At 34.9% G+C, this 27,090-nt stretch overlaps 1 protein-coding gene across 4 annotated transcripts in view; it reads right to left on the bottom strand.

The window, feature by feature from the left end:
* Positions 1–27,090, bottom strand: part of SNTG1 (syntrophin gamma 1) — a 617,538-nt gene that overhangs the window by 127,639 nt on the left and 462,809 nt on the right. For all 4 annotated transcript variants that reach the window (XM_066264652.1, XM_066264655.1, XM_066264653.1 and 1 more), the window contains one exon: positions 26,262–26,300. In XM_066264652.1, the coding sequence (XP_066120749.1) occupies positions 26,262–26,300 (39 nt within the window). The remainder of the gene's footprint in view (positions 1–26,261; positions 26,301–27,090) is intronic.

Genomic DNA, 27,090 nt, shown 5'->3' with positions numbered 1-27,090 from the left:
TACTTCCAAACACATTTTATGAGGCCAACATAACCCTCATACCAAAACCTGGCAAGGATGGCACAAAGAAAGAAAACTACAGACCAATATCTCTAATGAATACAGATGCTAAAATACTGAACAAAATACTGGCAAACCGAATACAACAACATATTAAAAAAATAAAACATCATGATCAAGTGGGATTCATCCCAGAATCTCAAGGATGGTTCAACATATGCAAAACGGTTAACGTAATACACCATATCAACAAAACAAAGAACAAAAACCACATGATCTTATCAATAGATGCAGAAAAGGCTTTTGATAAAATACAACACAATTTTATGTTTAAGACTCTCAACAAAATGGGTATAGAAGGAAAATATCTCAACATGATAAAGGCCATATATGATAAACCATCAGCCAACATCCTATTAAACGGCATAAAACTGAGGACTTTCTACCTTAAATCAGGAACAAGACAGGGTTGTCCACTCTCTCCACTCTTATTCAACGTGGTGCTAGAAGATCTGGCCAGAGCAATCAGACAAGACAAAGAAATAAAAGGCATCCATATCAGAAAAGAAGAAGTAAAGCTATCACTTTTTGCTGATGATATGATCCTATACATCGAAAACCCGAAGGACTCCACAAAAAGATTATTAGAAACAATAAACCAATACAGTAAGGTCGCAGGATACAAAATTAACATACAAAAGTCCATAGCCTTTCTATATGCCAACAATGAAATATTAGAAAACGAACTCAAAAAAATAATCCCCTTCACGATAGCAACAAAAAAAATAAAATACCTAGGAATAAACATAACAAAGAACGTAAAGGACCTATATAATGAAAATTACAAAGCATTGTTAAGGGAAATCGAAAAAGATACAATGAGATGGAAAAATATTCCTTGTTGTTGGATAGGAAGAATAAATATAATCAAAATGGCCATATTACCCAAAGCAATATACAAATTTAATGCAATTCCCATCAAAATCCCTATGAGATTTTTTAAAGAAATGGAACAAAAAATCATCAGATTTATATGGAACTATAAAAAACCCCGAATAGCCAAAACAATCCTAAGGAAAAAGAATGAAGCTGGGGGCATTACAATACCTGACTTTAAACTATATTATAGGGCCACGATAATCAAAACAGCATGGTATTGGCAAAAAAATAGACACTCACACCAATGGAACAGAATAGAAAGCCCAGAAATAAAACCACATATATATGGTCAAATAATCTTTGATAAAGGGGCCAACAACACACAATGGAGAAAAGAAAGCCTCTTCAACAAATGGTGTTGGGAAAACTGGAAAGCCACATGCAAAAGAATGAAACTCGACTACAGCCTGTCCCCGTGTACTAAAATTAATTCAAAATGGATCAAAGACCTAAATATAAGACCTGAAACAATAAAGTACATAGAAGAAGACATAGGTACTAAAATCATGGACCTGGGTTTTAAAGAACATTTTATGAACTTGACTCCAATGGCAAGAGAAGTGAAGGCAAAGATAAATGAATGGGACTACATCAGAATTAAAAGTTTTTGCTCAGCAAGAGAAACTGATATCAAAATAAACAGACAGCCAACTATATGGGAACTGATATTTTCAAACGACAGCTCAGATAAGGGCCTAATATCCAAAATTTACAAAGAACTCATAAAACTCAACAACAAACAAACAAACAATCCAATAAAAAAATGGGAAGAGGACATGAACAGACACTTCTCCCAGGAAGAGATACAAATGGCCAACAGATATATGAAAAGATGCTCAGCTTCATTAGTTATTAGAGAAATGCAAATCAAAACTACAATGAGATACCACCTCACCCCTGTTAGATTAGCTATTATCAACAAGACGGGTAATAGCAAATGTTGGAGAGGCTGTGGAGAAAAAGGAACCCTCATTCACTGTTGGTGGGACTGTAAAGTAGTACAACCATTATGGAGGAAAGTATGGTGGTTCCTCAAAAAACTGCAAATAGAACTACCTTATGACCCAGCAATCCCTCTACTGGGTATATACCCCAAAACCTCAGAAACATTGATACGTGAAGACACATGTAGCCCCATGTTCATTGCAGCACTGTTCACAGTGGCCAAGACATGGAAACAACCAAAAAGCCCTTCAATAGAAGACTGGATAAAGAAGATGTGGCACATATACACTATGGAATACTACTCAGCCATAAGAAATGATGACATCGGATCATTTACAGCAAAATGGTGGGATCTTGATAACATTATAAGGAGTGAAATAAGCAAATCAGAAAAAAACAAGAACTACATGATTCCATACATTGGTGGAACATAAAAATGAGACTAAGAGACATGGACAAGAGTGTGGTGGTTACCAAGGGTGGGGGGGGGAGGGAGGACATGGGAGGGAGGGAGAGAGTTAGGGGGAGGGGGAGGGGCACAGAGAACTAGATAGAGGGTGATGGAGGACAATCTGACTTTGGGCGAGGGGTTTGCAACATAATTTGATGACAAAATAACCTAGACATGTTTTCTTTGAATATATGTACCCTGATTTATTAATGTCATCCCATTACCATTAATAAAAATTTATAAAAAAAAAAATGAAGGATAAAGGTACAGAATTTACAAGGTCTTCCTTAAGAATATAATGCCATAACTCGGTAAAGGGACACCAATATTACTTCAGAGTACTTTAGCTGGAAAATATTATGTTTTATAATAGTAGTAGCACTATCATAACTCTCTGTTGTTGACTCATTCTCTCAGAGAATTGAGTATTTCATTCCCTTTGTGCTTCTTCTGACTTAAAATGTCTTCAGGGACATTTTGTTCATCTTAACAAAGTTGACCACAATTGATAAGTGACCAGAGTGAACCAAACAACTAAGAAAGTTCTCAATATATGAGCAGATAAAACATCTTTAGCCAGCAAATAGTTATCAAAGCTACTCTATATTATTAGTCAACCGAGGTGGTTTTCTGCCAGATATGAAAAAATCAATCAACATAATAAAGGAAGTAAATATATGAATTCTAGTGTGAAATACTAAAATTAAAACGGCACTAGTGGCTTCTCTAATGTAGTTGTAGATAGACATTTTAAAAACATTTGTTGCCCTGCCCGGTTGGCTGAGTGGTAGAGTGTTGGCCCGATTTGTGGATGTCCCAGTTTTGAACCCGGTCAGGGCAAACAGGAGAAGCACCCATCTGCTTCTCTACCCCTTCTCTCTCTCTTTCTCTCTCCCCACTCCCTCCTGCAGCCAAGACTTGATTAGAGCGAGTTGGCCCCGGGTGCTGAGGATGGATCCGTGACTTCCACCTCAGGCAATAAATAAAAATGACTCTGCAAAGGAGCAAGGGCCCCAGATGGGCAGAGCATCGCCCCCTAGTGGGCTTGCCAGGTGGATCCCAGTTGAGAAGCATGTGGGAGTCTCTCTCTGCCTATCCTTCTCTCACTAAAAAAATAATAAAATAAAATAAAAACATTTGTTGAAGGCAGTTTTTTAATAACTATGCACATAACATTGGCTATGAAAATCACCTGACTTGCCTGACCAGGCAGTGGTGCAGTGGATAGAGCATTGGACTGGGATGTAGAGGGCTCAGGTTCAAAACTCCAAGGTCACCAGCTTGAGGACTGGCTCATGTGGCTTGAGCATGGGCTTACCAGCTTGAGCACAGGGTTGCTGGCTGTAGCATGGGATCATAGACACGACCCCATGGTTGCTAGCTTGAGCCCAAGGTCACTGGCTTGACTCTAAGGTTACTGACTTGAGCAAGAGGTTATTCACTCTGTTGGAGCTCCCTGGTCAAGATACATATAGAAAAGAAATCAATGAACAACTAAAATGCCATGAAGAATTGATACTTATCTCTCTCCCTTTCAGCCTGTCTTACTCTGTCTGCCCCCTGCCCACCATCTTACTTAAAAAACAAAAAAGAATAGAGGAATATATTGGTTGCAGAGTTCTTTCTGAGGAGCAGGGATCCCAGGCCCACACTAGGCTCTCTAGCCCAGACTACTACTGCTGGAAAAAGAAAATGCCATAATTTTTAGCTGTGAAAACCAGCAGAGAATGTGAGTGAGATGGAAGGCTGCAAGTGTACAGGGAGTTCCTAATTATTTTTAAATTTTATTTAGAAAATAAACTTTAACAGGGTGACATTGATCAATAAGAGTACATAGGTTTCAGGTAAACATCTCTATAGCATTTGAACTGTTGATTATGTTGTATACCCATCACCCAAAGTCAAATCATTTTCTGTCACCTTATATTTGTCCTTCTTTACACTCTTCCTCCTATCCCCCCCAACTTGCCCAAATCCCTATCCCCCTGGTTACCTCTTTATTTTAATTTATGTCCATGAGTCTCAGTTTTTTATCCTACATATGTGTGAAATCATATAGTTCTCAGCTTTCTCTGATTTACTTATTTTACTCAGTATAATGTTATCAAGGTTCTATCCATGTTGCCATAAATGGCACTATGTCATCATTTCTCACGGCTGAGTAGTATTCCATTGTACACATGTACCACATATTTTTTATCCAATCCTCTATCAAGAGACACTTAGGTTGTTTTCATGTCTTGGCCACTGTGAATAATGCTGTGATGAGCATGGGGGTGCATGTGCTTTACGTATCAATGTTTTCAAATGTTTGGGGTAGATACCCAGTAGAGAGATTGCTGGATTATATACTAGTAGTATTTTTAGTTTTGTGAGGAACAGCCATACTTTCTTTCATATTAATTGCACTAATTTGCATTCCCACCAGCAGTGAGTTCATCTTAAAGGGCCAGCACAGAATTACTTGCTGATAGACTAATTTGCTCTGAATTTCAATGCTGGGACAGCTGTTGGAAAGACTTCAGGGACATATAGGGAGAAACTAAATCCTCTGGCTTCAGGTGAGAGCTGGAGGGGGCAGTTTTCTATCAGACAAAAGTGCTGACAAATATCATTGTTCCTTTGCTGAATACTTCGCCTTCAGATTCAGGCAGGTGCCATATCTCCTCCATAGACCTGGTTAATACTTTTCACCCCATCCTAGTGATTCCACGAGACCTTGCTCCAGCCAACTTGCCTGTCCACCCAAACCACTTTCAGTGGCTTATCCATACAAATACCCTGTCTTGGCTCATGCTGAACTCTCCTAAAATCTATCATGGGGCCACAGACCCCAAACAAGCAGCACCTGGCCTTGGTATGGCCTGTACTTCTTGCTATGCAGCCCAACTCCAGTACTAGTGGCAACTAGCCTCTTTACAGTTTAGTCTCACTGAACCCAGGACAAGTGGTAACCATATGCCCAGGACAAGTGGTAACCATATGCCTATCACTTTGTAGTTCATACCAAGTGGCCCCAAATAAGGTAAATGCTGTCACTTACCTTTGCCTGTACCTCTCAAGAGGCCCCGAACTAACACACTTGGTGGCCAGCTTCAGGCTATACCAAAGTAACATCTAACCATCTCAACACAAAACACACTCAAAGGTCAGATTCGGCAGGCACCAGAGCCCTGCTAAAGTAAATCCTGCTATGTAAGGTTAGCCCCCTGCAGCTTCTTCACTGCAGTCACAACTAACCCTTACAACCAATCAGCCTGAAGGTCAATTCCTCTGAAGAGCAATCATGACTCTGCTACAACAGGAAGGTACACATCACACATACAAGGGACATCTCTGGAACACCCAGCTTAGGTGACCAGAGTGATTGTAGTACTGGACCCTATAGGGTACTTACTACATAAAACCACTCTATCAAGGCTGGGAGACAAAATGGCTATGCTTAACATAGAAATAAACACAAGGAAGCAGCCAAAATGGGAAGACAAAGAAACATGACTTAAAAGAAAAAAATGAGGAAAATCTCCATAAAAACTAAATAAAATGAAAGCATGCAATTTATCTGATACAGAGTTCAAAACAAAGGTTATGAAGATTAAGAAACTGAGTGAGAACTTCAACGTTAAAAAGACACAGAAACAATAAAAAAAAACAAAAAACCAGTCTCATATGCTATTCAAGAGACTCACTTCTGATTGAAAGCCATACAAAGACTCATGGAGAAAAGAATGGAAAAAGATATTTCATGAAATTGGAAACAACAACAACCACAAAAAAAGCTGGAGATGCCAATACTTATAACAAAGAAAACAGACTTTAAAACAAAGGCTATAACAAAAGACAAAGAAAGACCTAGCAATCCCACTTTTGTATATTTATCTGAACAAGCCCAAAACACTAAATTGAAAAAAAAAACATATGCATCCATATGTCCATTGCGGCATTATTTATGACAGGGGTCCCCAAACTTTTTACACAGGGGGCCAGTTCACTGTCCCTCAGACCGTTGGAGGGCCAGACTAAAAAAAAAAAACTATGAACAAATCCCTATGCACACCGCACATATCTTATTTTAAAGTAAAAAAAACAAAATGGGAACAAATACAATATTTAAAATAAAGAACAAGTAAATTTAAATCAACAAACTGACCAGTATTTCAATGGGAACTATGCTCCTCTCACTGACCACCAACGAAAGAGGTGCCCCTTCTGGAAGTGCAGTGGGGGCCGGATAAATGGCCTCAGGGGGCCGCATGTGGCCCGCGGGCCATAGTTTGGGGACCCCTGATTTATGAGATTCAAAATATAAAGGCTATGTAAGTGTCCATTAAAAGATGGATGAATAAAAATGAAGTAGTGTATAAATACAATGCAATGATTCAGACATAAAAAAGAATGAAATCTTACAATCTGCAAAAACACGGATGGATCTAGAGTGTATTATGCTAAATGAAATGCCAAACAGAGAAAGATAAATGCCATATAATTTTACCAAATGTGAAATCTAAGCAAACAAACAAACAAAGAAACAAAACAGAAACAGGCCCTGACCGGTTGGCTCAGCGGTAGAGCATTGGCCTGGCGTGTGGGGGACCCGGGTTCGATTCCCGGCCAGGGCACATAGGAGAAGCGCCCATTTGCTTCTCCACCCCCCCTCCTTCCTCTCTGTCTCTCTCTTCCCCTCCCGCAGTGAGGCTCCATTGGAGCAAAGATGGCCCGGGCACTGGGGATGGCTCCTTGGCCTCTGCCCCAGGCGCTAGAGTGACTCTGGTTGTGGCAGAGCGACGCCCCGGAGGGGCAGAGCATCGCACCTTGGGGGGCAGAGCGTGGCCCCTGGTGGGCGTGCCGGGTGGATCCTGGTCGGGCGCATGCGGGAGTCTGTCTGACTGTCTCTCCCCGTTTCCAGCTTCAGAAAAATACAAAAAAAAATACAAAAAAAAACCAAAAACAGAAACAAACTCATAAATACAGAGAACATTTTGATGGTTGCCAGAAGAAATGGGGGTTGGGGTTGGGGGAAAAAAAGTAAGGGATCAAGAAGTACAAACTTGTAGTTACAAAATAATAACAGGTATATAAAGTGTAGCAGAGGGGAAGAGAGAGGGAGAGGAAGGAGAAGGGGAAGGGTGGAGAAGCAGATGGGCGCTTCTCCTGTGTGCCCTGGCAGGGAATCAAACCCTGGACTTCCACATGCTAGGCCGATGCTCTACCACTGAGTCAACTTGCCAGGGTGAATTCTTGCTTCTTATCTCTCTCTTTTCCTGTCTGTCTGTTTCTCTTTCTAACTCTCTCTCTCTGACTCTGTCAAAAAAAAAAAAAAAAAAAAAAAAAAGAGCATCATCCTGAAATGACAAGATTGCAGGTTCTATCCCCAGTCAGGGCACACAAGGGAAGCAACCAAAGAATGTATGACTGAATGGAACAACAAATGAATGTTTCCCTTCTCCTCTCCCTTCTCTCTCCTTTCCTTTCTCAGTCTCTCTAAAATTCAATAAAATTTAAGCCTTGGCTGGAGGATAACTTGGTGGGTTGGAGCATCATCCCAGAACATGGAAATTGCCAGTTCAATTCCCCAGTGAGGGCACATACAGAAGCAGCTCACTGTTCCTGTTTCTTTCTCCCCCTGCCTCTCAAAAATGGAAAAGGAAAAAGAAAGAAAAAAAGAGAGAAAAAAAAGTTGCTCTCAGGTATTTGATGTACAATGATAAAAGAGTAGAAAGAGACTTGTTTCTTGGGTTTTATATTCTTAATTTATCTTCAGGTTCATAGTGTACCACATTTTTTTCTTATTTTGTTTATGTCATACAGCTAGTGCTCGACTTACAACCACGATTGGTTCTGACAGACTGGTTGTAACATGATTTGGTTGTAAGTTGAGTAGGCTATATGTACAGTACTGTGAAATGATGTTATAAAAATCTTTAAGTCATATTTTATCATAATTTTCTTTTATTATTGTTATATATCATAATTTTCTTTGTTCATTTTATGCCATTTGTATCATCTCTACACCATTTTGTTTCTTATTCTTATATTCGTCAGGTTTAAGTAAAACACTGCATTACTAGTACAACTGGTTTAATATTTGCAAAGACAATTTCCTCTTGCTAGCCATCTTGGGAGGGGTTTGATGAAATATATTCAAGACACAAAACACAAATTGCTGTACCAAGTCTGGGATAACAGTTGAAATGGTGCACGTGGAGATGGTAGTGCTGCCGAAAGCTGGTCCACACTGTCGTATGCCCAACTGGGCAACACTTGCGCTGCCAGACGCAGAGCAGTCATGGCTAGAGATTGTGGTCGTAAAGTCTAATGGTCATAAGTTGCATAGGTCATAAGTCAATTTCTACTATAAAAATTTTAGTACATGTTTTGGCATAGTCACATTGACACTTGGGTTATGCATAACAAGATTCATTTGTCCATTGAACAAATTTATTTTGATGTGTATGCTATGTGAAGTTAAAACTGTGAGGAAAAGAGCAATAAACACACCAAAATCCTTACTCTTAAATGTTTGTATTCTTGAAACTGCAGTAAATCATAACGATGTAGGAAAGAGGTAGGAATAAGTGATATAAAAAAATGAGGGTGATTGAAACACAGAATCATGGAATGAAATGAGTTACAATATTCTGGGGTGAGTTGAAGGTTTTAATAGCATGAACTGAGATATTCTGGAGAAGAAGAACTTCTCTCTCATGATATTAACATTGGAATCCTGGTTAAGTTTCCTGCCTTCCTGTTGGTCTTATAGATTTCAGACTTGTCAAATCCAAAACTCATATGAGCAAATTATTTAAATTAAATCTTTCACAAATTAGATCTGGATAATAGATAGGTAAGTAGATAGATGATAGATAGATAGATGATAGATGATAGATAAATAGATAGATAGATGATAGATGATAAATAGATAAGATGATAGGTAGATGATAGATAGATGATAGATGATAGATAATAGATAGATAGATGATAGATAGATAGATAGATAGATAGATAGATAGATAGATGATAGATAGATAGATATTGGTTCTATTTCTTTAGAAAACCTGAGTCATGAACTATCTTTTTTTTCCCCCTTTAAATATAAATGTAGGGATGTCTTTGCTACCTCTGTGATAATCTTAGTGACTTTTTACCTTTTCAGTTACTAATTACACACCTTTTGTATTTCTTTACATTAAATTCTCTTTTTAAATAACCTATATGGTTTCTGTTTCTGGGTGGATCTCTGAATCACAGCTTCTTGTTAAAGACCTTGTGTAGTATTCAAAGAGTGACCGGAAGCTATTGGAAAAGTCTTATGAAATGACAATTTCTCATCTCTTTACTGCTAACAAGCAATCTAACACTTATCAAAAACATGATGTCAATTTTTCATTCCTTAAGCAATTTTTTTTCTCCTGTATCCTCTTTTTAATTCCTCTATGACAGAGGACTTTCTCCATAAGAAAATGCTAAGGTGTTTAATTGAACAAACACCTTAAGGTCAAAATAAGCTAAGTGTTTATTTATGTCTTTATTCCTTCAGCCACAGTTGCAGTGTGATTCTAGATTATTTTTTCTAATGTATTATTATAAACTATTCAATATTTAGTAACTTCTAAATATACTATATCAATTCTAATCCTCATCAATTCTAATTTTCTTAAAACATACTTTTATACATCATTAATATTTCATGATAGTTCACATGCATTTTGATACACATACTGCATCTATTGTTTTTCTTATGGAACAAAAGAACCTATTAAAGAGTATAAGAAATCCAAGTAATTTTACTTTATATTTCAGTTTTAGTCATAAAAGAAGTACATATTAAGCATATCTATTTTAGTAATTTTTTTAAAATCTGAATATTGTTTGAAATGTGATAAAAATTTACTTATGTCTCAGTGGTAAGATTATGTAATTAAAATACAAATTTCTGTATTGGTCATTGCTCAGTGAGTAGATAAAAATAACTACAATGTTACCATTACATTCTACTACATGTTAATATGTCAGAATATACTTTGAGACATAACAAATTAATTCTGCTATTTTTCTAATTTAATTTTATTTTTTTTGTATTTTTCTGAAGCTGGAAACAGGGAGGCAGTCAGACAGACTCCCGTATGCGCCCAACAGGGATCCGCCCGGCACGCCCACCAGGGGGCGTCGCTCTGTTACATCCAGAGCCATCCCCAGCGCCGGGGCAAACTTTGCTCCAATGGAGCCTTGGCTGCAGGAGGGGAAGAGAGAGACAGAGAGGAAGGAGAAGGGGAAGGGTGGAGAAGCAGATGGGCGCCTCTCCTGTGTGCCCTGGCTGGGAATTGAACCCAGGACTCCTGCACGCCAGGCCGACGCTCTACCACTGAGCCAACCAGCCAGGGCCTCTAATTTCATTTTTTAGGAAATATCAAAATTAACAAACCAGGAAAGTCTCCATATTTGATGAATAAAAATTATCTTTTTTCTTGCTATTGTAGATAGCATCATTCTTATTCTGTTGTAAGAATTATAAGTATTTTAATTTAGAAAGAATCTCTTTCCAGCTCAGTAATATCAATTGCTGCTTTTCTGTATTTCAGAAATATGTTGGTAATTATTTTAAATATATTTGACTCAAAATGCACTATACAGTGTACAGAGATGTGTTGCAGAATTGGCAACTGAAACCTGTATTATTATCTTAACCAATGTCACCCTAATAAAGTCAATTAAAAAAAACCACTGGTTATAAGGATGCTCAGTGACTTAGGAAAAGAATAGATGAAGTTAGTAAGAACTTAAAGATAGGAAATATAAAAACAGATATAGAAAACATGAAAACAACCAGTCAGAAATGAAGAATATACTAATTAAAATAAGAATACATTATAGAGAATCAACAGTGGAGTAGATAAAACGAACGATCAAATCAGATATTGAAATGTAAATAAGTCCCCCTGTATTAAAATTAACTCAAAATGGATCAAAGATCTAAACATAAGACCTGAAACAATAAAGTACATAGAAGAAGACATAGGTACTCAACTCATGGACCTGGGTTTTAAAGAGCATTTTATGAATTTGTCTCCAAAGGCAAGAGAAGTGAAAGCAAAAATTAATGAATGGGACTACATCAGACTAAGAAGTTTTTGCTCAGCAAGAGAAAATGATAACAAAATAAACAGACAGCCAACTAAATGGGAAATGATATTTTCAAACAGCAGCTCAGATAAGGGCCTAATATCCAAAATTTACAAAGAACTCATAAAACTCAACAACAAACAAACAAACAATCCAATAAAAAAATGGGAAGAGGACATGAACAGACACTTCTCCCAGGAAGAAATACAAATGGCCAACAGATATATGAAAAGATGCTCATCTTCGTTAGTTATTAGAGAAATGCAAATGAAAACTGCAATGAGATACCACTTCACACTGTTAGATGAGCTATTATTAACAAGACAGGTAATAACAAATGTTGAAGAGGCTGTGGAGAAAAAGGAACCCTCATACACCGTTGGTGGGAATGTAAAGTAGTACAACCATTATGGAGGAAAGTATGGTGGTTCCTTAAAAAACTGAAAATAGAACTACCTTATGACCCAGCAATCCCTCTACTGGGTATATACCCCAAAAACTCAGAAACATTGATACGTAAAGACACATGCAGCCCCATGTTCATTGCAGCATTGTTCACAGTGGCCAGGACATGGAAACAACCAAAAAGCCCGTCAATAGATGACTGGATAAAGAACATGTGGCACATATACACTATGGAATATTACTCAGCCATAAGAAATGATGACTTTGGCCCTGGCCGGTTGGCTCAGCGGTAGAGCGTCGGCCTAGCGTGCGGAGGACCCGGGTTCGATTCCGGCCAGGGCACACAGGAGAAGCGTCCATTTGCTTCTCCACCCCTCCGCCGCGCTTTCCTCTCTGTCTCTCTCTTCCCCTTCCGCAGCCAAGGCTCCATTGGAGCAAAGATGGCCCGGGCGCTGGGGATGGCTCTGTGGCCTCTGCCCCAGGCGCTAGAGTGGCTCTGGTCGCAACATGGCGATGCCCAGGATGGGCAGAGCATCGCCCCCTGGTGGGCAGAGCATCGCCCCTGGTGGGCGTGCCGGGTGGATCCTGGTCGGGCGCATGCGGGAGTCTGTCTGACTGTCTCTCCCTGTTTCCAGCTTCAGAAAAAATGAAAAAAAAAAAAAAAAAAAGAAATGATGACTTCGGATCATTTACAGCAGAATGGTGGGATCTTGATAACATTATACGAAGTGAAATAAGTAAATCAGGAAAAACCAGGAACTACATTATTCCATACGTAGGTGGGACATAAAAGTGAGACTAAGAGACATTGATAAGAGTGTGGTGGTTACGGGGGGAGGAGGGAGAGGGAGAGGGAAAGAGGGAGGGGGAGGGGCACAAAGAAAACTAGATAGAAGGTGACAGAGGACAATTTGACTTTGGGTGATGGGTATGCAACATAATTGAACGACAAGATAACCTGGACATGTTATCTTTGAATATATGTATCCTGATTTATTGATGTCACCCCATTAAAAAAATAAAATTATTAAAAAAAAAGAAATGTAAATAAACAGAAACACCCAAACTGAGCAGCAAAAAGAAAAAAATACAAAAAAATGAAGATTGTAAAAGGAGCCTCTCGGATAACATGAAGCATACCAACATTTGTATCCTGGCAGTCCTGGAAGGGGACAAAAGAGAGCAAGAATTTGAAAACTACGTGCAAAAATAATGACAGAAATTTCTCTAACCTGGTAAAGGAATACATATAGGAAGTATAGTGAATTCCAAACAACTGAACCCAAAGAAGCTCATTCGAAGACACTTCATAATTAAAATGCCAAAAGTTGAAGACAAAGAGAGAATTTTAAAAGCAGCAATAGAAAAACAGTTAGTTATCTACAAGGGTGATTCCATAAGACTGTTAGCTGATTTCTCAACAGAAACATTGCCGGCCAAAAGGGATTGGCAAGAAATATTTAAAGTGATGAAAAGCAAAGACCTACAACCAATATTATTCTACCCAGCAATGTTATCATTTAGAATCAAAGGGAAGATTAATAACTTTTTAGACAATAAAAAGCTACATGGGTGCATCAGCACCAAACCACTATTACAAAAGAAAGTTAAAGGGTTTTTGCTAAGAAAAAAGATTAAAAGTATGTATAATAAAATGGCAATAAATACATATCTATCACAATTACTTTAAATACAAATGGGTTCAATGCTTAAATCAAAAGACATAAAGAGGCTAAAAGGAGAACAAAATAAGGCCCTTACCTATGCAGTCTAGAGGAGACTCACTTTATATCAAAAGACACAGAGACTGAAAGTAAAGGGACGGAAAAAGATTACATGAAAATGGAAACAAACAAAGCAAAAGCTGGGGTAGCAATACATATAGCGGACAAAATATACTGTAAACAAAGGATGTATAACAGGAGAAAAAGAAGGACCCAGAAATTTCACCTCTGGGTGTTTATCCAAAGAAACTCAAAACACAAAATTGAAAAAACAATGTACATCCATATGTTTGTTGCAGCATTATTTTTAATTATTTACATGACAGCAATCTAAGTGTCCATCACAGATGGATGGATAAAGAAGTGGCTCATGTATACTATGGAATATGACTCAGCCATATAAAAGAATGAAATCTTGCAATCTACAACAGCATGGATGGACCCTGACGGTATTTTGCTGATTGAAATAAGTCTAAAAGGGTAAGACAGGCCCTGGCCGGTTGGCTCAGCGGTAGAGCGTCGGCCTGGCGTGCGGGGGACCCGGGTTCGATTCCTGGCCAGGGCACATAGGAGAAGTGCCCATCTGCTTCTCCACCCCCCACCCCCTCCTTCCTCTCTGTCTCTCTCTTCCCCTCCCGCAGCCGAGGCTCCATTGGAGCAAAGATGGCCCGGGCGCTGGGGATGGCTCCTTGGCCTCTACCCCAGGTGCTAGAGTGGCTCTGGTCGCGGCAAAGCGACGCCCCAGAGGGGCAGAGCATCGCCCCCTGGTGGGCAGAGCGTCGCCCCTGGTGGGCGTGCCGGGTGGATCCCGGTTGGGCGCATGCGGGAGTCTGTCTGACTGTCTCTCCTCGTTTCCAGCTTCAGAAAAATACAAAAATAAATAAATAAATAAAAATAAAAGGGTAAGACAAATGCTATATAATTCACTTTTAAGTAAAACTTAACAAGTTAAATAAATGGGCAAACAAAACACAAACAGACTCATGCAGAGAGCATTTTGACTATTGTGAGATTTGACATTTTGTAGGACAGGTAAAAAGGTGAAGGGATTAATAAGTACAAATTGGTTGATACAGAATATCCAGAAAGATGAAGAGTACAGCCTAGAGAATATAGTCAATAATACAATAGGTATATGTAGTGTCAGATGGATACTAGATTTTTTGAGGTGATGATCACTTAGTAAGTTATATAATGTCAATTGTAACTGAAAAATAAACACATTATGTGTTCCTCCTGCCCTCAGGATTTTGAAATTTTTTGTTTAGTAAACAAAGAAAATGAATATTAAGACAACTCTTACAACAATAAACCAATGTACAGACCCAAACGTGCATATATAGACAACACAGACACAGAGTATCCCACCTTTCAGTCACATCTTTTCCAAGATTTCTAAAATATAGTTAATTTTATCTTTATTGTAATAACTATTGCTGTGCTTCAGTGTGGGCTTCTTTTAGCTCAACTGTAAAATATTTTTTACAACTTTTTACTATGAAATCTCTGAACTACATTTTTACAAGGATTTATATTAGAGTTGATTTTACAAAATTAACTTATCAATAAATATTACTTTTTTTGAGAAGAAATTCTTCAAATCATAATCACTAATATGTTTTATCACCAAGTATTATTAAGTGGACTAAAAGAACAGAAGGTTATTAATTCTAGAGTACACCACTCCATGATTTGGTGTCAACATTTATAAATATTTTATAGTATTTTTGTTCTTTTTCTTTTTTTTGTAAATTTTATTTAGAAAATAAACTTTAACAGGATGACATTAAACAATAAGATTACATAGGTTTCAGGTGCACTTTTCTACAGTATTTGAACTGTTTATTATGTTGTACTGTATACCCCTCACCCAAAGTCAAATCATCTTCTGTCATCTTATATTTGTTCCTCTTTACACCCTTCTCCTCACCCTCTCCCACTTCCCCATTTACTTAGGTCCCCTTCCCCCACCCCACATTTCCTCCCTCCTGGTAACCATTTCACTTTTATCCATGTCCATAAGTCTCAGTTTTATATCCCACCTATGTGTGAAATCATACAGATCTTAGCTTTTTCTGATTTACGTATTTTACTCAGTATAATGTTCTCAAGGTCCTTCCATGTTTCTGTAAATGTCATTATGTCATCTTTTCTTATGTCTGAGTAGTATTCTGTCATATATATGTACCACCTCTTCTTTAACCAATCCTCTATCGATGGACATTTTGGTTGTTTCCATATCTTGGGCATGTTCATCACAGCATTAAAATAGTATTTTTAACTAGATAATTTTTTTTAATTTTATTAAGAAAATTAAATTTAATAAGGTGACATTGATCGAACTAATACATACATTTCATGTAAACGTCCCCTTTTTCTTTAAGTATTATGCAGAAAATTAAATTTAACAAGGTGACATTGATCAATAAGAGTACATTCATTTCAGGTAAACATTTCTATAGCATTTGAACTGTTAATTATGTTGTATACCTATCCCTCAAAGTCAAATCATTTTCCATCATCTTATATTTATTCCTCTATATACCATTCTCCCCAGTCCTTCCCAACAACACTCTCATCAACACCCACCCTCAGACTACTTCATTTTTATCTATGTCCATGAAAATCAATTTTATATTTCACCTATGTGTGAAAAAATACAGTTCTTGGCTTTTTCTGATATACTTATTTCAGTCAGTATAATGTCCTCCAGATCTATTTATGTGGTCATAAATGACACTGTGTCATCATATCTAATGGCTGACAATGTTACATTGTATATATAAAACACATCTTATTTATTCAATCCTCTATCAAGGGATACTGGTTGTTTCCATGTCTTGGCCACTGTGAATAATGCTGCAATGAACATGGGGGTGAATGAGTCTTTATGTACCAATGTTTTAGAGTTTTGGGGGTATATACCCAGGAGAGGGATTGCTGGGTCACATGGTAGTTCTATGTTTAATTTTTTGAGGAACCATCATACTTTCTTCCATAATGGTTGTACTAATTTGCATTCCCACCAGCAGTGAATGAGGGTCCTTTTTCTCCACAGTATCTCCAACACTTGTTATTGCCTGTCTTGTTCATTATAGCCATCTAAATGGTGTAACCTGGTATCTCACTGTTTTAATTTTCATTTGTCAAATAGCTAGTGAATATAAGCATCTATTCATATATCTCTTGGCCATTTGTATATCCTCTTGGGAGAAGTGTCTGTTCAGGTCCTTCCCATATTTTTAAATTGGATTGTTTGCTTGTTTGTTACTGAGCTTTGTGAATTCTTTACATAGTTTGGATATTGACCTCTTACTGGAGCTGTTGTTGCAAATATCTCCACTTAGTTGGCTGCTTATTTGTTTTGTTGTCTGTTTCTTTTGCTATGCAGAAGCTTTTTAGTCTAATATAGTCTCATTCATTTATTTTTGCCTTTCCTTTCCTCTGGAGTTAAATTCCTAAATTGTTCTCTATGGCCAAGGTCTATGAGTTTAGTACCTATGTTTTCTTCTATGTAATTTACTGTTTCAGATCTTTTTTTTTTTTAGGTCTTTGATTCATTTTGAATTAACTTTTGTCCAGGGGAACAAACTGTAGTCAATTTTCATTCTTTTGCATGTGGCTTTCCAATTTTCCCAGCACCATTTATTGAAGAGACTTTCTTTTTTCCATTGTATGTTTTTGACTCCTTTGTCAAAGATTATTTGTTCATATGTGTGTGTGTGTGTGTGTGTGTGTGTGTGTGGTTTTATTTCTGAGTTCTCAATTCTGTTTCATTGGTTTTTATGTCTGTTTTCTGCCAATACTATGTTGTTTTGTGCCTTGACCAGGGCTGCAGCTGAGCCAGTGACCCGTTGCTCATACCAGCAACATCAGGTTTTAAGCCGGTTACCTTTTGGACTCAAGCCAGCAACCATAGGTCGTATCTATGATTCCACGCTCAAATCAGTGACTCTGCCCTCAAGCTGGTGAGCTTGCAAACTGGATGAGCCTGTGCACACCCTGGCTGATATGTCTTTATTGATTTTCTGTTTGGAAGATGTCTAAAGCCATTAATGGTGTGTTGAAATCTCCAAGTATAATTGTGTTTTTGTCTGTTTCTACTTTTAGATCAGTTAGTAGATGTCTTCTGTGTTTTGGTGCTCCCTGATTCAATATACATATTAAGAAATGTTATGTTTTCTTGATACAATGTGTCCCTTATCAGTATGAAATGACCATCTTTGTCTCTGGTTACATTTGTTATCTTGAAGTCAGTGTTGTCCAATACAAGTATGGCTACAATTGCTTTTCTTTGGATATTACTTGCTTGGAGAATTATTTTCCAAACTCTCACTTTGAGTCTCATTTTGTCCTTACAGCTTAGATGTGTCTCTTGAAGGCAGCATTATGGTTAGGTTTTGCTTTTTGATTCAATTGTCTACTCTGTGCCTCTTTATGGGTGAGTTCAGTCCATTTATTTTTAAGGTAATTATTAACACTTGAGGATTTCTTATAGCCATTTTGTTTTGTTTTCTGGTACATCTGTGTCTTGCTTGATTCTTCTCTTTTGTGTTTCTGTCAGCTATTTTTGTTTGGTGGTATTCCATATATCTTTTTCCTGTTTCTTCTTTTCTTAATCTGTGCATTTTAGTATTGACTTTTTCATGGATGGTTACCATTAAGTTATTAAGAAGAAAATGTTCGTATGTACAAGAATCCTTTGTATTCTGAGTGCTTCTGCACTCCATCTTCCTTTGCTACTTCAGATCTTTACCCTTCTCTACCCTTTTCTGTTATTGTTGTCACAAATTATCCTTGTTTTCATTTTGATCATGTTGGAGATTTTACTTGTAGTTTTTATTTATTTTGCTCTTTGTATCTGACTGAATAACACCCTTAAATATTTCCTGTAGTGGGGTATTTTTGGTGATAAATTTTCTCAACTTCTGTATGTCTGCACAAGTTTTTATTTCTCCTTCATATTTGAAAGATAACCTTGATGGATATATTATTCTTTGGCTGGTAATTTCTCTCTTTTAGTCCTTTGAATGTTTGGGTTCTCTCTTTTCTGGCTTGTAGAATTCCCTCTGTGAAGTGTGATGATAACTTAATGGGCTTTCCTTTATATGTTATGTTCTTCTTTTCCCTAGCTGCCATGAGGATTCTTTTTTTTTGTAAATGATTTTTGACAATGTTATTATAACGTGACTTGAAGTAGGTCTGTTCGGGCTAAAGTAACTTGATGTTTCTATTTGCTTCTAGAATTTGATGCTTTAAAACTCTTTCCATAAGTTTGAAAAATTCTCATCAATTATTTATTTGAATAGGCTATCCATAGCTTTCTCCCTCTCTTCTTCTTCTGATATATTTTTATTATGCACTTTCTTATTATGCTCTTTCTGATGGAGTCAATTTCTGTAGAGCTCTCTGATTGTCCTGTCTTGTGAGTCTCTCTCCTCTTTTCTCTGTAGTATCTCTAGTTGCCTGTCTTCTATGTCACTGATTCTTTCCCCTATCTGCACTGTTCTATTACTCTAAAAATAGATTTTAAAGAGGTCTTTAAATTTCTTAGCTCTCCCCAAAAGAATTAGAGACTAACTGCTAGTCATTTATTTTCTCTTTTGTCACCAGCATTCTATGTACTTAATGTAGTTATCTATAATATGTCCAAATTGCTATAGTTAGATCAAAGAATATTTCTCTAGGATAAGCTACCTAAAGTAATATTCTACTTATTTTAAATGATTACTTACCCAAACTGTTACAATTTAGTGATATTATTTGCTCATTGTCTGATATAAAAGAAACCCATTACATTTTCAGGATGAATTAAGCCTCTAAACTGTCTTCTTGGTAATTATAAAGTATATTTATTATAAGTGCTATTTTTGTAGAAATTAGAACATATTCTTTTTTAATGTTTATTTTACTGATTTTAGAAAGAGAGAAAGGGAGAGAGAGAAACAGGAATGGTGATCTGTTCCTGTATGTGCCTCGATCAAGAATCAAACAGGTATTCTTGAGGATGGCAGAATTTTGGTTAGTAATGATTAAAATAATAAATGCAATAAATTAACAATAGATTTTTATAAATATAGAAATATATGTCTGCTTGTCTAAATGACTTCTAATTCACTGAATAAATAACCAAAATATAATTTTACAGGCAGGTGAGAATTGCTGCTTAATTTAATAGGACTGCTGTCACCCTTTCCCCTGCTTTTCAGTAAAGGTATCAATTGAAGCTGAATTTCAATGTGTTCATTTTTATAAAAGAACCTGATTAAAACTGTAATAGCAAAAACAGATGTCTATGTCCCAGATGCATAGAGGAAAGGATAAAATTACTTCTAACAAAAAGTGAACTAGGAGTTATACTATGTATTATAATTTCAAGTCTAGAGAATTGTTAAGATTTAACCAAATTCCAATGGCCTGGTTTTAATATAATTTGTAATTTATCTGATTCTCTGACATTATTATAGTAAAAAAAAAAAGGTTTTAATTTTATTGAGGTATAATGACAAGTAAACTGCACATATTTAGAGGGGAAATTTTGATTAATTTAGGCATATGTGTACATCTATCAAACTACCACATTACCACAATTGGTATAATGAATATATATTTAAACTCCCAAATTTCCTATGCTTTTTTATAATTCCTCATTTTTGTTACTCCTTCCATACCCCAAGCAAAAATTGACTTGCTTTCTGATTTTATAAAATAGTTTGAATTTCTTAGAATATTCTATAAATAGAAGCATACAATGTATACTTTTTTAAAAAAAAATCTGGTTTTTTTTCAACATAGAATTTTGAGATTCATATATGTTGTAGAATTTATCAAGAAAGTATTTCTTTTTAAGTTAAATTTATTGGGGTGACATTAGTTAATAAGGTTATACAGTATAGGTTTCAAATACATAATTTTATAATATATCTATCATTTGTATATTGATTGCATTGTTTGTTCACTACCCAAAGTCAAATCTTCCATCAGCATATAAGCATAATTTGACCCTCTTTACTCTTGGCTAGTTGTCCCAACCCAATTCCATCTGGTACCTACCATACTGCATTACTTTTTATTACCAAGTAATATCTCATTGTGGAGACATGATGTTGTGTGTTTATCTTTTCTCCTGTTGTTAGAATTTGAGTTGTTTTCTGTTTAGGGCTATTAACATAAAAAGCTGCTATGAACATTCATGAATGGTTCTTTGTATGGACATATGCTTTCATTTTCTAGGAATGGAATGGCTAGATTATATGGTACATGTGCACTAAACTTTTTGAATAACTTCCACACTGTCTTTCAAAGTAATTGTGTCAGTTTACATTGCTACCAGTAGTGTATAATATAGTGTCAATTCCTCCTGGTCAATACTTAGAATGAGCAGTTATAATTGATTATTCTAGTGAATTCATAATTGTATTTCACTGTGCTTTTAACTTGCATGTTCTTAATAAAGTTGAATATTTTTTCACGTGCATATTTGACATTGTATACTTTGGTGAAGTATATGTTCAAAACTTAGCAAATATTTTTTGAAAAGTTTATTTCTAAGTGTTCAGTTTTTAAAAAATATATTGTCGATGTAAGTTCTTTAATTAGATATATATAATTTGCAAATAGGTTTTCCCAGTCTATGCGTTACATTTTTTCAAAAGTTATTTTTGTAAAGTGGAAGTTATTAATTTTGATGAAGTGTCAGGCTTTTAGCCACATATCTTATTTAAAGATATTTCTAAACTCCTTTACGTGGAGATCTCTACCAGAATCATAATACATAAGGCACTGTATTAGGAGAAAATGACATAATAAAACTCATATCTTTACCTTCGAAAAGTTTACAGTTGAATTTGGCCGGGGAGAGGAAGGATGTATTAATCAAGTATTCTTTATTAATATAACACACCATTTTTTAACTTATTATATACATGTGATAATTTCAATAAGAGAAATGTTTAAGATCTTAAAAAATATATAAAAATAAAGAGATAAAATTACTATAAATAAACAATGCATTTTTAATTTTTATTAATTTTGAGTTGATGAAATTTTTAAAATGAAAACACAAATCCTATGAACCATAAAAAAAGATTTGTTAAATTAAGCTGCATAAATATACAGAGTAAATTTTTTTGTAATAAGTATGCAATGCTTACATATACATAAAAAAACAGAAGAAAATAGAAACATGTTCAAACTTCAGAGACAGACACATAAAAGGATATAATAATATCTTTAACGATACTCAATCTCACACATAATATTAGCAATGCATCTTAAAAATGGCAAGGACACAGTTTTTTTTTTCAATTATCAATGGAAATGACCAAAAGCCAGAGAACTTCCAATAAATACATCAGAATGAACTGATCCTAATATATGAAAATGTAAAATAGATTGTAGAAAGAATAACAGAATTAACTCAAAACAAAAATAGATTGTCTTGGTGTAGGAATTAAATGGGGAACTTTAATCAAAGTGAGTAAAGTTGAAATTAAAGGGTTCACAAGGGAAAGGAACAGAATTTAAGCACAAGTGCTTAGAAGGAGACTAGGCTGAAAACTTCTTACTAGACACAAACCTTTACCATATTATTGTTTCCCGAGATTTTTTTTATTCTTGTAAAGAATATGTATACGTTTTGTTCCAAACCCTTTAATTGAAAATAATGGCTTACTTTTATTCCTGATTCTTCACTTCACTATTGCCATTCAATAAAGTATTTTTAAACAATCTTCCATAACAGTACTGAGAGCAATCTGACCCTTTTATTGACTGCACACTACCCAACTGACTGGAATTTTAGGTTGTTTTATATCCTTTGTTGGTATGTCTTTGTTTTCCTTCAGCATGCTCCAGGGTTAGTGTGGCTCTTTAAAGATTCTTTGGAAATTTTAGTCATCTTTCTTTATACATTTCTTTTTTTTTCTTTTTCTTTTTTTTTTATTTATTCATTTTAGAGAGGAGAGGGAGAGAGAGAGAGAGGAGAGACAGAGAGAGAGAAGAGGGGAGGAGCTGGAAGCATCAACTCCCATATGTGCCTTGACCAGGCAAGCCCAGGGTTTTGAACCGACGACCTCAGCATTTCCAGGTCGACGCTTTATCTACTGCGCCACCACAGGTCAGGCCTCTTTATACATTTCTTACTGTGCATTTTTTCAGTCTTTCTACATTAGGTTTCACATATTTTAATCTTTTCAAGTGTGTTGCATTCTGATGATCTTCTCAGGTGCATTACTTCCAATTATATATTTTGTCTTCATTTTAATCTATTTTCCAATTATTTTAATTTTAAATAGACACTTTTTAATTTTTTATTTATTTGGTTCTTTTGCAGATCCACATTTCTAACAAAATTCTCTTCTTGACTTAATAATTTATATTTATTTCTTAAAATTAAAAATGATAAAAACAAATTTAGAATATACTTTCTCTTATAATGGTATACTTTTTCATATGGTTTATAATAGTGGATTACAATTTCATCTTCGCTGAGAATGGTTTTACTGAAAATCTCATGTATTCTGGGCTATGGTACTACTTTAGAGAGCTAATCTGTGGTACTGGCCACTCCCAGACAGTAGTGAATTTCTCCAGTTCTAGAGTCCTTTATGTTCTTTTTTTATTTTCATTTTTCTGGTTGGAATAGCTATAAACCATGGCATAAATTTAAAATTAAATCCCACAGGAAGCAGGAAACTTCTGTTTCAATGGATCTTGGGTGACATCTTGTTTAGGGGGGATTTTGTGTTTGTTTTTGAGGTCTAGAGCAACAGGGATATAAGGGGGCTTGGTGTTCATTGTAAAACACTTAACACTTTAACATATGCTTGAATTATATAATCAGAACCTTACATATCAATATATATGTAACCTAAGATTCAGAAAACTTTACATAAAAATTAAGTTAAGAGAAAATTTGAGATAAAACAACAATGTGGTTTAGTCCAAGATAAGAGTTTTGTTCGAATGCTGAATCTAGATGAGAATTAAGATTATATGTGTTTTCAAATTTTTATTTCTTAATGCATCTCAGATTTTATTACATGGGGAATGGACCCTGATTTCCTAATTCATTGGTATAACATTGAAGGTGAGTTTTTCTTGTTATGGATACATATAAATATTAAACTCTAATCCTGTTTTCTGAAAAAAAAAACTTCATTTACTTGGTAGAAAGCAGTAAGGAAAAAAGCTATCAACTCTTGCTTTCAAATTTTAAAATAACAAGAATTCATTATAATTTCAAAATTATGGCATGCTAGAGTTTGAAATTAAATTTCAGTAATAATATCACAATTCTAGTAAATAAAAGTTCATGAATACTACTACTTACCTATGTTTATTATATATGTGTGCTAGAATATTAAATATTTATTATTATTATTTACATGTTAAGAGTTTTCAGATTCTTATTTACTTCACTATTATTCAAAACCTAGATAAAGCAGATGTGCAAGGAATGTTACTAGTCACTAAAAAAATATGTAGGAAGTGTTAAATGCAGTTGTCAACATGAATAAAAAATAGCTGTGGGTTTATCAAGGTTAAACATCCACAGAAAATATAAATTACACTAATTATTAATTCTCACATGTTGAGATTAAAAGGGCAAGGAAGACTGATAACGGATATCAGAGTCATTCTTCAAAAATGTTTAGCATTAATATTTTTGACAAGAATTCCCAAAATGAATAGATCAACATTTTTATTGTATCTAACAATAAAGCATCCATGTCTATTGATAGACATTACAACCTCTCCCCTGTGGCTGATGTAACTTTCTATTTTAATTTCTCAGTAACAAAATTTCCTTTACTTCCACCCTACGAAATAATTTAAATGTTTTTTTCCAAGATGTGACCTGTGTACCACCAGCATCAGAATGACCTGGGATTGAATGAAAACTACAAAGGGAGTTTCACTGGTATCACAGAGCTACTCATTCAGCACTTCAGGTCTAGAGCTCCAGTTTTAGCCTGGTAAACAAAGGCCTCAAGGTTAATCACAGCTTGCTCTGGAATGTGACAAGACACATACCTATCTCCAACATCTGGAATTATCCACAACATTAACTTGGCTCAGTCATTAGAACATGCATGTAGGAGGCAGGGGACACCTATGGCTGGAAATAAATAGTTCTGAGAATTGTAGACACAATAAGTTGTCCAAAGCTATTCTCATTAATAAATCAGTCACACAGATCTTGGTGGGCTAGTCAGTCTGGGCTGGTGGCCTAATTAATAATATAATTTATACAAGAACATACATTTTGTATTCCAAGGAAGAGGTTTGAAAATTTAACACATTAATGTTAATAATGATGTATGTAGAGAACTTTATGTGGGTTATCATTCAATCCTCAAAAATAAATGTATAAGATAGTTGCACTTATATGAACAAGTGAGGAAGCTGAGGTATAGATGAGAAAAATAAACTAGTTTTTATAAACTAAGATTTGTTTTTAAAATTTTTACAATTGAAATTAATTTGTGATTGGTATACCATTTATTAATAGATATCTTTGATATTTAAATTGTGATCAGTGATTACAAATTGGGGTTGTTGTCAAGAGTAAGTTTATGCCTTGTGATTGCAGTTCCATCATCACAAAAACCTAATATAACAATAATAACAATGAGTCAAAACACTGCGTATTTACTTTTGTCACTCAAATTAATATTTTTCAGTATTTTGTGAAAGTAATACAAAAGTTAATTTTAGCATAATAAAGTTGTAAGGGGAATCAGTTTTTTTATAATCAATTATTTTATTCTTAATCAAGTGTTAGTCTTACAAACCAACTAAATTCTTGGCTTGATTAATCATTATTTTTATTTTTTTTGCATTAATTTGGACTTATTTGAAATACAGTCAGCAAATTTGAATTTTTATTTTTAATTTTTATTTTTTAACTTATGAAAAGAAGATAATGAAAAATTTGATTTAAAAAATTATTTAGAAATTAATCTAATTCCATCTCAAAATTTAGTAATCAATAAAAAGTAATACATTATAATAATGAGAAATGACTTTTTAGAAATAATTTGTTGTAGTTACACAAATGTTAGTGTGACTGATTATATGATATTTAAACGTGATTAAAATATCTTAAGACAGCATAAAGAGTTTAATAACCAACATATGGATAATAGAAATTTGCTATCCCCAAATTATGAGTTATAGTTCTGAAAATGTTAATCCACCCCCAAATTACAAAAATAACTGAATAGATGGGAAAAAATAATCATAAACAACAATCAATGGAAAACTGGTTTACTCAAAGAAAATTAGGAATGTCAGGGCTTTTACTCAATGTAGAAAGAAGCATCATCATATAATTTTTGGATCACTTATGTAAAATTATTCCAAATGTTGATACAATAAAATTATTTCATGTAAATTGCTCTCCATGCAGTTCAAAATTGTATTTAAATAAATATAATTAATCAAAAATAGTTTGTACTTAGTTTACTTAGATAAATTTTTAAAACTGCTTTTAACATGATTAAATAAACAGATATCATAGAATTAAAGTAAATTATATATTTTCCTGAAGATAGCTAAGAATAGTACCAACTATTTTCACATAAACATTAAATTCAAGCAAGATTATTTTCTATAGTAAATAAAATGAGACAGATTTATAATTTGACTTTTAAAGTATTTCTTCATCTTACCTGCTGGTTTACTGGGAAGTTTCTGTTGATTTTTTTAATCTGCAGTGATAAATAAAAAAAAAAGTAAGAAAAGCAAGAATACGGTGACACAAGTTTCCCAAAATTTTATCAGAATCAAATTTTAGTGACTAAATATATATCGACATAGTAAAATCATTGCATATAAAACAGCAATTGTAAAAAAAAATTCATATCAAAATTTGTTCAAATTTTATGTAAGCTTCTTAATGGATGTTGATATCACTTCAAGAGGAGTAAACAGATCATCTGTGCAATAAGTCATATATATATATAAAAAAAGAAAGCTTTGTTGATTTTGAAAAAAAATTTTCATCTAATAATTTTTCATTTATGAGAAACTTAAAGACTGTGTTTCCACACAATGTTAAATAATTATCTACCAAGAACATAGCAACAGCCTGTAGTTTTCTTTGAAATCATATTAAGTTTGCTTTAACACTAAAAGAACAAAGGAAATAGACTATTCAAACACTAACGGATAAAGTTTATGTGTCAAAATATTTTAATCAGTACCCCAGATAAAGTATAACATTTATTTTTAAACTATAAGGTCTACCGGAAAGTCCTGTCCGTTTCTATCACAACAAGTTTTGACACATAAGAACATGTTTATTTGGCGCATGTGTGCCTCTCTATTTTTTATCACTTTATGTATACATACTGACATAGCAAATTAACTAAAACAAAGTTGATTCACTTTAGTCTTATGTGTGAAGCGATAGTGTACCCGTGGCTACTGATAAAGTTCATTTACGCCACTGTACTTTTTACTAATTTCAACAAGGAAGAAATACTACAGAAGCATGTC

Source organism: Saccopteryx bilineata, chromosome 3 (assembly GCF_036850765.1).
Source record: "Saccopteryx bilineata isolate mSacBil1 chromosome 3, mSacBil1_pri_phased_curated, whole genome shotgun sequence".
Lineage (NCBI taxonomy): Eukaryota > Metazoa > Chordata > Mammalia > Chiroptera > Emballonuridae > Saccopteryx > Saccopteryx bilineata.
This window is presented reverse-complemented; position numbering and strand designations above follow the sequence as displayed.